The sequence below is a fragment of the Balaenoptera ricei genome, chromosome 12 (genome assembly GCF_028023285.1).
Source record: "Balaenoptera ricei isolate mBalRic1 chromosome 12, mBalRic1.hap2, whole genome shotgun sequence".
Lineage (NCBI taxonomy): Eukaryota > Metazoa > Chordata > Mammalia > Artiodactyla > Balaenopteridae > Balaenoptera > Balaenoptera ricei.
In genome coordinates, this window is record NC_082650.1 from 21,762,017 (window position 1) to 21,774,885 (window position 12,869).

At 38.3% G+C, this 12,869-nt stretch overlaps 1 protein-coding gene across 7 annotated transcripts in view; it reads left to right on the forward strand.

Annotated features, from left to right (window-relative positions):
- The window catches only part of ADAT2 (adenosine deaminase tRNA specific 2), a 79,835-nt gene that overhangs the window by 2,438 nt on the left and 64,528 nt on the right, over window positions 1-12,869 (forward strand). For all 7 annotated transcript variants that reach the window (XR_009506250.1, XR_009506251.1, XR_009506253.1 and 4 more), the window contains exon 2: window positions 10,615-10,719. Coding sequence is in view for 1 of the 7 variants with exons in the window: in XM_059941906.1 (XP_059797889.1) it covers window positions 10,615-10,719 (105 nt within the window). In the remaining 6 variants the exon portion in view is untranslated. The remainder of the gene's footprint in view (window positions 1-10,614; window positions 10,720-12,869) is intronic.

Below are 12,869 nucleotides of genomic sequence, written 5' to 3' on the forward strand. Positions count from 1 at the left end.
CCCAATCGCCCAATTCAGCACACCACCATCCCCACCCCACTGCAGTTTTCCCCCCTTGGTGTCCATATGTCCATTCTCTACATCTGTGTCTCAACTTCTGCCCTGCAAACCAGCTCATCTGTACCATTTTTCTAGGTTCCACATACATGCATTAATATACGATATTTGTTTTTCTCTTTCTGACTTACTTCACTCTGTATGACAGTCTCTAGATCCATCCACTTCTCAACAAATGACTCAATTTCGTTCCTTTTTATGGCTGAGTAATATTCCATTGTATATATGTACCACAACTTCTTTATCCATTCGTCTGTTGCTGGGCATTTAGGTTGCTTCCATGACCTGGCTATTGTAAATAGTGCTGCAATGAACATTCGGGTGCATGTGTCTTTTTGAATTACGGTTTTCTCTGGGTATATGCCCAGTAGTGGGATTGCTGGGTCATATGGTAATTCTATTTTTAGTTTTTTAAGGAACCTCCATATTGTTCTCCATAGTGGCTGTATCAATTTACATTCCCACCAACAGTGCAAGAGGGTTCCCTTTTCTCCACACCCTCTCCAGCATTTGTTGTTTGTAGATTTTCTGATGATGCCCATTCTAACAGGAGTGAGGTGATACCTCATTGTAGTTTTGATTTGCATTTCTCTAATAATTAATGATGTTGAGCATCTTTTCATGTGCTTCGTGGCCGTCTGTATGTCTTCTTTGGAGAAATGTCTATTTAGGTCTTCTGCCCATTTTTGGATTGGGGTGTTTGTTTCTTTAATATTGAGCTGAATGAGCTGTTTATATATTTTGGAGATTAATCCTTTGTCCGTTGATTCGTTTGCAAATATTTTCTCCCATTCTGAGGGTTGTCTTTTTGTCTTGTTTATGGTTTCCTTTGCTGTGCAAAAGCTTTGAAGTTTCATTAGGTCCCATTTGTTTATTTTTGTTTTTATTTCCATTACTCTAGGAGGTGGATCCAAAAAGATCTTGCTGTGATTTATGTCAAAGAGTGTTCTTCCTATGTTTTCCTCTAAGAGTTTTATAGTGTCCAGTCTTATATTTAGGTCTCTAATCCATTTTGAGTTTATTTTTGTGTATGGTGTTAGGGAGTATTCTAATTTCATTCTTTTACATGTAGCTGTCCAGTTTTCCCAGCACCACTTATTGAAGAGACTGTCTTTTCTCCATTGTATATCTTTGCCTCCTTTGTCATAGATTAGTTGACCATAGGTGCATGGGTTTATCTCTGGGCTTTCTATCTTGTTCCATTGATCTATGTTTCTGTTTTTGTGCCAGTACCATACTGTCTTGATTACTGTAGCTTTGTAGTATAGTCTGAAGTCAGGGAGTCTGATTCCTCCAGCTCCGTTTTTTTCCCTCAAGACTGCTTTGGCTATTCGGGGTCTTTTGTGTCTCCCTACAAATTTTAAGATGATTTGTTCTAGCTCCGTAAAAAATGCCATTGGTAATTTGATAGGGATTGCATTGAATCTGTAGATTGCTTTGGGTAGTATACTCATTTTCACAATGTTGATTCTTCCAATCCAAGAACATGGTATATCTCTCCATCTGTTGGTATCATCTTTAATTTCTTTCATCAGTGTCTTACAGTTTTCTGCATACAGGTCTTTTGTCTCCCTAGGTAGGTTTATTCCTAGATATTTTATTCTTTTTGTTGCAATGGTAAATGGGAGTGTTTCCATAATTTCTCTTTCAGATTTTTCATCATTAGTGTTTAGGAATGCAAGAGATTTCTGTGCATTAATTTTGTATCCTGCAACTTTACCATATTCATTAATTAGCTCTAGCAGTTTTCTGGTGGCAGTTTTAGGATTCTCTATGTATAGTATCATGTCATCTGTGAAGAGTGACAGTTTTACTTCTTCTTTTCCAATTTGTATTCCTTTTATTTCTTTTTCTTCTCTGATTGCTGTGGCTAGGACTTCCAGAACTATGTTGAATAATAGTGGTGAGAGTGGACATCCTTGTCTCGTTCCTGATCTTAGAGGAAATGCTTTCAGTTTTTCACCATTGAGAATGATGTTTGCTGTGGGTTTGTCATATATGGCCTTTATTATGTTGAGGTAGGTTCCCTCTATGCCCACTTTCTGGAGAGTTTTTATCATAAATGGGTGTTGAATTTTGTCGAAAGCTTTTTCTGCATCTATTGAGATGATCATATGGTTTTTCCTCTTCAATTTGTTAATATGGTGTATCACATTGATTGATTTGCGTATATTGAAGAATCCTTGCATCCCTGGGATAAATCCCACTTGATCGTGGTGTATGATCCTTTTAATGTGTTGTTGGATTCTGTTTGCTAGTATTTTGTTGAGGATTTTTGCATCTATATTCATCAGTGATATTGGTCTGTAATTTTCTTTTTTTGTAGTGTCTTTGTCTGGTTTTGGTATCAGGGTGATGGTGGCCTCATAGAATGAGTTTGGGAGTGTTCCTTCCTCTGCAATTTTTTGGAAGAGTTTGAGAAGGATGGGTGTTAGCTCTTCTCTAAATGTTTGATAGAATTCACCTGTGAAGCCATCTGGTCCTGGACTTTTGTTTGTTGGAAGATTTTTAATCACAGTTTCAATTTCATTACTTGTGATTGGTCTGTTCATATTTTCTGTTTCTTCCTGGTTCAGTCTTGGAAGGTTATACCTTTCTAAAAATTTGTCCATTTCTTCCAGGTTGTCCATTTTATTGGCATAAAGTTGCTTGTAGTAGTCTCTTAGGATGCTTTGTATTTCTGTGGTGTCTGTTGTAACTTCTCCTTTTTCATTTCTGATTTTATTGATTTGAGTCCTCTCCCTCTTTTTCTTGATGAGTCTGGCTAATGGCTTATCAATTTTGTTTATCTTCTCAAAGAACCAACTTTTAGTTTTATTGATCTTTGCTATTGTTTTCTTTGTTTCTATTTCATTTATTTCTGCTCTGATCTTTATGATTTCTTTCCTTCTGCTAACTTTGGGTTTTGTTTGTTCTTCTTTCTCTAGTTTCTTTAGGTGTAAGGTTAGATTGTTTATTTGAGATTTTTCTTGTTTCTTTAGGTAGGCTTGTATAGCTATAAACTTCCCTCTTAGAACTGCTTTCGCTGCATCCCAGAGGTTTTGGGTCGTCGTGTTTTCATTGTCATTTGTCTCTAGGTATTTTTTTATTTCCTCTTTGATTTCTTCAGTGATCTCTTGGTTATTTAGTAATGTATTGTTTAGCCTCCATGTGTTTGTCTTTTTTACGTTTTTTTCCCTGTAATTCATTTCTAATCTCATAGCATTGTGGTCAGAAAAGATGCTTGATATGATTTCAATTTTCTTAAATTTACTGAGGCTTGATTTGTGACCCAAGATGTGATCTATCCTGGAGAATGTTCCGTGCGCACTTGAGAAGAACGTGTAATCTGCTGTTTTTGGATGGAATGTCCTATATATATCAATTAAATCTATCTGGTCTATTGTGTCATTTAAAGCTTCTGTTTCCTTATTTATTTTCATTTTGGATGATCTGTCCATTGGTGTAAGTGAGGTGTTAAAGTCCCCCACTATGATTGTGTTACTGTCAATTTCCTCTTTTATAGCTGTTAGCAGTTGCCTTATGTATTGAGGTGCTCCTATGTTGGGTGCATATATATTTATAATTGTTATATCTTCTTCTTGGATTGATCCCTTGATCATTATGTAGTGTCCTTCCTTGTCTCTTGTAACATTCTTTATTTTAAAGTCTATTTTATCTGATATGAGTATAGCTACTCCAGCTTTCTTTTGATTTCCATTTGCATGGAATATCTTTTTCCATCCCCTCACTTTCATTCTGTATGTGTCCCTAGGTCTAAAGTGGGTCTCTTGTAGACAGCATATATATGGGTCTTGTTTTTGTATCCATTCAGCCAGTCTATGTCTTTTGGTTGGGGCATTTAATCCATTCACGTTTAAGGTAATTATCGATATGTATGTTCCTATGACCATTTTCTTAATTGTTTTGGGTTTGTTTTTGTAGGTCCTTTTCTTCTCTTGTGTTTCCCACTTAGAGAAGTTCCTTTAGCATTTGTTGTAGAGCTGGTTTGGTGGTGCTGAATTCTCTTAGCTTTTGCTTGTCTGCAAAGCTTTTGATTTCTCCATCAAATCTAAATGAGATCCTTGCCGGGTAGAGTAATCTTGGTTGTAGGTTCTTCCCTTTCATCACTTTAAGTATATCATGCCACTCCCTTCTGGCTTGCAGAGTTTCTGCTGAGAAATCAGCTGTTAACCTTATGGGAGTTCCCTTGTATGTTATTTGTCATTTTTCCCTTGCTGCTTTCAATAATTTTTCTTTGTCTTTAATTTTTGCCACTTTGATTACTATGTGTCTCGGCGTGTTTCTCCTTGGGTTTATCCTGTATGGGACTCTCTGCGCTTCCTGGACTTGGGTGGCTATTTCCTTTCCCATGTTAGGGAAGTTTTCGACTATAATCTCTTCAAATATTTTCTCTGGTCCTTTCTCTCTCTCTTCACCTTCTGGGACCCCTATAATGCGAATGTTGTTGCGTTTAATGTTGTCCCAGAGGTCTCTTAAGCTGTCTTCATTTCTTTTCATTCTTTTTTCTTTAGTCTGTTCCGCAGCAGTGAATTCCACCATTCTGTCTTCCAGGTCACTTATCCGTTCTTCTGCCTCAGTTATTCTGCTATTGATTCCTTCTAGTGTAGTTTTCATTTCAGTTATTGTATTGGTCATCTCTGTTTGTTTGTTCTTTAATTCTTCTAGGTCTTTGTTAATCATTTCTTGCATCTTCTCAATCTTTGCCTCCATTCTTATTCCAAGGTCCTGGATCATCTTCACTATCGTTATGCTGAATTCTTTTTCTGGAAGGTTGCCTATCTCCACTTCATTTAGTTGTTTTTCTGGGGTTTTTTCTTGTTCCTTCATCTGGTACATAGCCCTCTGCCTTTTCATCTTGTCTATCTTTCTGTAACTGTGGTTTTTGGTCCACAGGCTGCAGGATTGTAGTTTTTCTTGCTTCTGCTGTCTGCCCTCTGGTGTTTGAGGCTATCTAAGAGGCTTGATGGGAGGCTCTGGTGGTGGGTAGAGCTGACTCTCCTCTTGCTCTTGGATTCTCTTGTGCACGTTTGAAATGGCCACATAGCCTCACATAGAATCCTTCAGGAGTTAGTTTTACAGAATGTCCTTGTCACATGGCTCCCCATTTGTTTACTCTTGCAGTTTTTTTTTAATCTTTAAACTTTCTATGCCTCACTCTCTTGCTAAATGTCCCCTCTCCTTTTGTCCCTTGAACTAGACCTACTAAGAACCCAAACACTGATAAAGTAGCTGATCAGCGGTGACTACAGTAGAAATTAGAGACAGAGCCATGGCAGAGAGCCCAGGAACCTGACATCTGGTAGGTGCTCCACAAAGACTTGTCAAACAAGTGAGTGGATGGAGCCAGATTGCCTGGGCTCTAGTCCTAGCCTCTTACAGGGGCTAATTCCATAACCTTCCCATGGCTCCGTCTCCTCATCTGTAAAATGGGGAAGCTCACGGAACCGGTCTCATAGGGTTATAAACTAAATGAATTAATACAGTGCTTAAAATAGTCCTGGATCAAGGTAAGTTTTTCAGTGAGCTCTAAGCTCTTATTATTTGCAAGCTCAGAATCAGAACACTTGAGATGTAGACATAACAGTCTGTTGTAATAGAAACTAGAAATGTAACTTATAGATAAGTCACTCTTCAGGTCACTGGTTTCATTCCCTCCATTCCGCCCAAATTGACCCTTCTTTCTTGGCCTAGTTTTTTCCTTGGATTTTCCATAACACCAGACACTCCTGGTTTTCCTCCTACCTCAGTAGGCACCTCTTTTAATCGCCATTGTTAAGAGCCTTCTCTGTTTATTCCACCTTTATTTTTTTTAACGTTTCAATTTGAAATAATTACAGATTCATAGGAATGAATACACAGAGTATACAGAGAAGGCCCACATACCCTTCAGGCAGTTCCCTCCAATGGTAACATCTTCCGTAACTGTAGTGAAATATTAGAGCCAGGAAAGTGGCATTGACCCAGTCTGCAGGGCTTGTTCAGATTTCATCACCTTCATGTGCTAACCTTAAACTGTTTGTGTATGTGCGTGTGTCTGTGTGTCTGTGTAGTTCTATGCAATTTTGTCACCTGTTTAGTTTTGTGTAATCACCACCAGAACGGCTCCATCACCACAAGGCTTCCTCATGCTACCTCTTTATAGCCACCATCCCTCCCAAACCCTAAACCCCGGCAGTCATTAATCTGTTCTCCATACCTGTGGTTTTGTCATTCAAGAATGTTTTATACATGAATATGTCACCTTTGGGGATTTTTTTTTTCCATTCAACATAATTTCCTTGAGATCCATCCAAGTTTTGAGTCAATTAATAGTTGATTCCTTTTTATTGCTGTGTAGTTTTCCATGGATAGATGTAGCACACTTTGTCTAACCAGTCACCCTTTGAAGGACATTTGAGTCATTTCCAGTTTTTGGCTATTATGAATAAAACTCCTATGAACATTCATGTCTGTATACAAAATTGTGTATTATATGAACATAAGGTTTCATTTCCCTGGGTAAATAAATGCCCAGGAGTGCAATTGTTGGGTCATATGTTAAGTGCATGTTTAGCTTTTTAAGGAACTACCGAACAGTCTCCCAGGGTGGCTGTACCATTTTACATTCCTACTGGCAATATATGAGCGATCCTGTTTCTCTGCCTTGCTGGTATTTGGCGTTGATACTTTTTATTTTAGCCATTCTGGTAAGTGTGTAGTGATAATCTCACTGTGGTTTTAATTTGCATTCCCTAATGGCTGATGTTGTGACCATCTTTTCATGTGCTTATTTGCCATCTGTACGCCCTCTTTGATAAAATGTCTTTAAATATCTGTTGCCCATTTTCTAACAGTTTTTTTTAACTGTTGAATTTTGAGCATTCTTTACATAGTCCAGATCTAGACTTTTGTTGAATATGTGGTTTGTAAATATTTTCTTCCAGTTTTAGCTTATCTTTTCTTCCTCTTAACAGGGTGTATTAGTTTCCTATGGGTGCTGTAACAAATTACTGTACACTTGATAGCTAAAAACAACACAAGTTTATTCTCTTATGGTTCTGGAGGCCCAGAGTCCACACTGAGTTTCACTGTGCCAAAACCAATTGTCAGTGGGGCTGTGCGCCCTCTGGAGACTCTAGAGGAGAATATGTCTCCTTGCCTTTTGCAGCTTCTGGAGCGACATTCCTTGCTTGGTTCTTGGCTCCTTCCGCCATCTTCAAAGTCAATAGCATAGCATCTTCAACTCTCTGTCTCTGCTTCCATCATCACAGTGCTTTATACTTTATGTGTCAAATTTCTCTCTGCCTCTCTCATAAGGACACTTATGATTGCATTTAGGGCCACCTGAATAACCCAGGGTAACTTTCCTGTCTCAAGATGCTCAACAAATACTTGATGGATGAAAAAATGATTTGTCTCTCTTGTGTACCCCAGGTTATGTGTCATCCTAAGCTTATTTTATTTTATTTTCCTTCAATTAATTTTTTATTTTTGTGAAGACAAACAACACAAAGCAAAACTGATCAAAATATTTGAACAGGAACTTCACAAGAGATATCCAAATGTCAATAAGCTTACGAAAAAATGGTAAACCTCTTAACTCACCAGGGAAATGAAAATTAAAACCACAAACACTACCTCATATCCATCAGAATATCCAAAATAAATAATATTAGCAATTCCAGTTGTCAGTGAGGATGTAGAGCAACGGGAACTCTCACACACTGTTCATGGGAATGTAAATTATTCCAACCACTTTGGGAAGCTGGCAGTATCTATTGTACTAAAGGCAAACACACACATAGCCTCTAACCCAGTAAATTTACTGTTAGGTATATACTCAACAGAAATTAATAGTACCTGAAGAGACAGGTATAAACATGTTCATACAGCATTATTAGTAATAATCATGAAGTGGAAACAACCCAAACATCTATCAACAGATTGTATAAATAAACTGTGGTATATACATACAAAGTAATATTATAGGGCAATGAAAGTGAACGACAGTTACAGGAATGAACATGGATGCAACTCAAAAACATATGTGAAACAAAAGCAGCTGGAAACAAAATACATACGCCGTGAGTCCATTTATATAAAGTTCAAAAACTGGTGTAGTTAAGTCAGAATGGTGATTTAAGCTTACTTTAAATTTCATTCTTTGTGCGATGATTGCCTTAACTGCACCAGTACTTAGTCTCCACCCTCCCCAGCTGTCAGTCCTCCTCCTGGCTTTCCTTTCTATAGTAGCCTGTGGTGCATTTGTATATTTATTTGTATATAATCACCAAACCTTGGAACTCTTCAGTCTTTCAAACTTTGCATTAACTGGGTATGCTTTAACTGTTTTTACAGAACTGGGACAGCACTAGCCTGTGGGTAGTTCATGACACAATTCTGAAGAATGCGGTCTTATTGTTTCAGATACTGTCTGTTTACACCTCTCCATGCCCCAGCTCTATCCCACCACTCCAGATGGGAGAGAAGTACAAAATGCTCCCACCATGTGCCTCTCCTTTCAGCGCTTTTGGCCAAATGATAAGTTGCAGTTGAGCACGCTTGAAGCAGCTAAGGAACCCATGCTGGCATTATGATAGGACGTTATTGCTACTATAAATAGTGTAGCTGGGAGCAAGAGGCTAGTGCAGGAGATAGAACACACTGTTTTCCGCTAAGTCTTCAACTTGGCACTTTATATGCCCTATGGTGTGTGAAAATACCTCCACTTAAATGGGAGTCTTGTCTTGCAAAGGGTCTTCCAGCCTGCCAAAGTAGGAAATGCTGTGCCTTTCTAGAAACAGCTGTATTTGGGTTTTTTAACTGTAGTGAGGTGGCAGTGATTGTATACTAGTCCAAGGGTTGCACCCGTTTAAAGTTCTCTCTCACCTGTGGTATCAGGGCATCCCAGAGGTAACCTGCCTGTTTTTGCTCTCTGCCTGAAGAAGTATTCCTTAGCTGTCCTGGGCCCCGGAGCTGCTGGGGTTCCCTCAGCCATAGCGCTAGAAGAAAAATGGACAGCCTCTGATAGAGGGGAAACTTTGCAAATATAATAATTGGTTTGCCATTTCTGGGGTGGTGATGGAACTATGCCTAAACTTATTTTTCTCATTTGTGTTTTTCAGTTGAGGTGTACTTCACATACAGTGAGATGCACAGGTCTTAAATGTATTGTTCATTCAGTTTTGAGTGATGCAGACATCTGTGTAAGCCACATCCTTATCAAGATAAAGTTTTCACCACCACAGAAAATTTCCTTGTGTCCCTTTCCAATCTACACATCCCCTTTCATGAAGCAACCACCGTTCCAATTTCTTTCATAGTAGTTTAGTCTGTTCTAGTACTTCACGTGATTTGTGTTTGACTTCTTTTACCTTAACACGTCTGAGATTCATCCATGTTGGTGTGTGTATCAGTAGTTTGTTTCTTTTTATTGCTGAATAGTATTCCATTGTGTGCATATGCCAGTTTGTTTATTCATTCTTTTGTTGATGGACACCTGTGCTATTTCCAGAGTTTGGCTATTATGAATCAAGCTGTTACGAACATTCTTTTACAAGGTTTTTTGGTGGACGTATATTCCCTTCTCTTAAATAAATACTTAGGGGCTTCCCTGGTGGCGCAGTGGTTGAGAATCTGCCTGCCAATGCAGGGGACACGGGTTCGAGCCCTGGTCTGGGAAGATCCCACATGCCACGGAGCAACTGGGCCCGTGAGCCACAACTACTGAGCCTGCGTGTCTGGAGCCTGTGCTCTGCAACAAGAGAGGCCGCGATAGTGAGAGGCCTGCGCACCGCGATGAAGAGTGGCCCCCGCCTGCCACAACTAGTGAAAGCCTTCACACAGAAACGAAGACCCAACACAGCCATAAATAAATAAATAAATAAATAAATAAATAAATTTAAAAAAATAAATAAATAAATAAATACTTAGGAGTAGAATAGGCTATATGTTCACAGGCTATATGTATGTTTACTTCTTAAAGAAACTTCCAAAATGTTTTCCAAAGTGGTTATGCTATTTCTTTGTGTAGAGTGCTCCTAAACTTTTATTGTCTCACTTCGAGCAGAAATTGTGGGCACAGGGAGATATCCAGTCTGGTCACCTTTATGCTGTTGGAACTCTAGAGGATATTTTCTTTAATTTTTAAAGAAACAAAAAAAACAAGTAGAATTTCAACAAGGAAAGAATTTTAACAAAAGATTTATAAATGTTACTTATTCTTCTACCTCTTTGCAGATATATACACTATCTCAGAAAAGGTGCATAGACCCTGGCAATTAAAAAAAAAGAGTCAATAGCAGTCTTTTGATTACTTCTGCTTCCAATGGGAAGAAAAAAGTCAGAGGGCTCAGGACCCATGAAGGGGATTTGTTCCTGAGTCTCCTTAATATGGATACGACAGAGAACAAAGGCACTAAATACTAAAGTATGTTTGAGAAAAGGGAAAGCTGACCTGCATTTCTTTGTTCTGGTGTTTGTACATGTGTGTACTGCTCAGGCTGCATCTTTTCTCTCCTGCCATCTTTTCATGTTTTAAACATTACCTCTTAGATTTTCCATTTTGTCTTTCAGGCCAAAGAAGCCCTAGAAAATATTGAGGTTCCTGTTGGCTGCCTTTTGGTCTACAACAATGAAGTTGTAGGGAAGGGAAGAAATGAAGTTAATCAAACCAAAAATGTATGTGAGTTGAATAGTATAATTGCAGACATATGGAAGTGATGGTAGGTGTGGAATGAATTTATCGTAGTTGACTAGAAGATGAGTCTGTGTAGAGTCCCGTGAGTATCAATGGAAGGATGGGTTCCCTAAACATCTCTTGTTTTGAATGCCCTTTTTTTCTGATTATAAAAGTGATACATGTTGATTTTTTTAATGAAAATTCTACTTTATAAAACACATCAATTTAATTCATATCGTATCCGTTAGTACCTTTAAATAATGTATTCTTCCTGGAAAATTAAAAAGTCACCCTCAGTTGATAGCTATGGAGGTATAAAAAGATTGTATAAAGGAAGCTATTCCTAAATCAGATAATTCAGTGAAAAACAGTCTCCACCACCTGCTGTCTCTGTCTACAGGTACACTTTAAAAGCTTGTGTGACTTTAATTTATTGTGGTTAGGTTGAGAAGTTCATGAATTAAGGCAACACTTCCTGAACATGGTATCACAACAGTGTGTCACAGTGAGTATAAATGAAGTATCAAGTTTTAGGATTATAAAAAGTGCTAGGTGCACCCAAGGATAGCTTATAACTTTAATACCCCTCACACAGACCTTGATCTTACTTGGGAGCCAGAGAACAAGCTGGTGTTGGAACTGGTGCTGTGAGGACTTTAAAGTTCGTCCATCACATCTATCAAAAAGAAAACTCAGATTTAGTGAAACACAAGCAAAATAGGAACCCAGATTCACGAAGCAATTGTTATGTGGATATCAAAATGCTTATGAGATAAGTAATAAACCATAATACAGCAATTAGTGAATATACAGATACTTATGCAGGAGTAGAATTTTGTGTTTTAAATAATTGTCATATCTCCCTATGTGTATTTTGTAGTTCAGTACAATATCTTTAATGTGAGATCATTGAATGTCCTAGCAACATCCATCTAAACCCCAGTGACCTGGGTTTCTTCCACACCTTGAAATTAACCTGGATTTATTTTTAGTTTTCTATGCTCTATAGAAGATTACCCTATAATCACAGTATAGAAAGACTCTTGACCCCAAATGAGGAGACCCGAATCCTACTTTTGGCTCTGATACCATCACCCTCTGTCATGACCACCATCACCTCTCCCAGCTGTGTGTCTTTAGTAGCTCCTAATGTAGCTTAGCTTCTGGTTCTTCAGCAGTAAGAGAGTTGATTGAGATGATTTAGGTCAACGATTATTTCTTGAGAACTATGGGGACATTTGATTCAGTAGTTCTGAATCTGATTTTTAAAAAGCACCCGAGTTGGGGAAACTTTTCTTTTTTAAGCTCCCTAGTTGGTTCTGGTATGCAGTCATGTATGGGAACCTCTTTGCTAAAGCACCTTCCAGCTCTGAGTTTATATTAATTCTGGGCCAGCAATGCTCCGATCTGCCTCTGGTTTCCATGGCAGCTTGGCCACTGTGCCAGCACTTTCCACCCTGCCCTATGTCACAGGTAAATGAACACCTTTCTGTTTGTCCCATCAAATTGTATCCTCGTTGAGGACAGAGACTTTTTTTCCCACAAAGAGTTTAGCACAGTGGCTTATACATAGTTGACACTCCGTGTAAGTTTATTGATAAACATGATTATCATGAATATTATAAATAATTATCACATAACAGAGTGCATATATCACGTTATGCGTCATTGTGCTTCATATAATTCAGATCACTTTATGAGTTGTAGATACCAGTATATCCAGTATTACATTGGGGAAACCAAGGCTTGGAGAAGCTATGTAACTTGCCCAGAGCTGTATAATCAGTAACGTCACAGTCAGGATTCAGATTGAAGTGTAGTTGATTCCAGACTATGTGATTTCTCCTCTACTCAACTACTCCCATGAGGTATCTGAGACTGATACCAAATCTCTGCTTCTCTCTAGAGTCTGCCAGTATATAAAATCTCATCCCAAAGAAAATACAAGGGATGACATTCCAGTGATGACATTCTAAATATAGATTTGCTTAGAGTGAGGTCAGTGACCGCCTTGAAAACATACTCGTAACTGGAACATATGCTTAGGAAAATTTCAAGTGTCCCCTGAAATATTCAGGAACCATAGACACATCTTTTTTTTTTTTTTTGAGACTTATCTCTCTATGGCATTTTAATTGAAAGAGTGTCC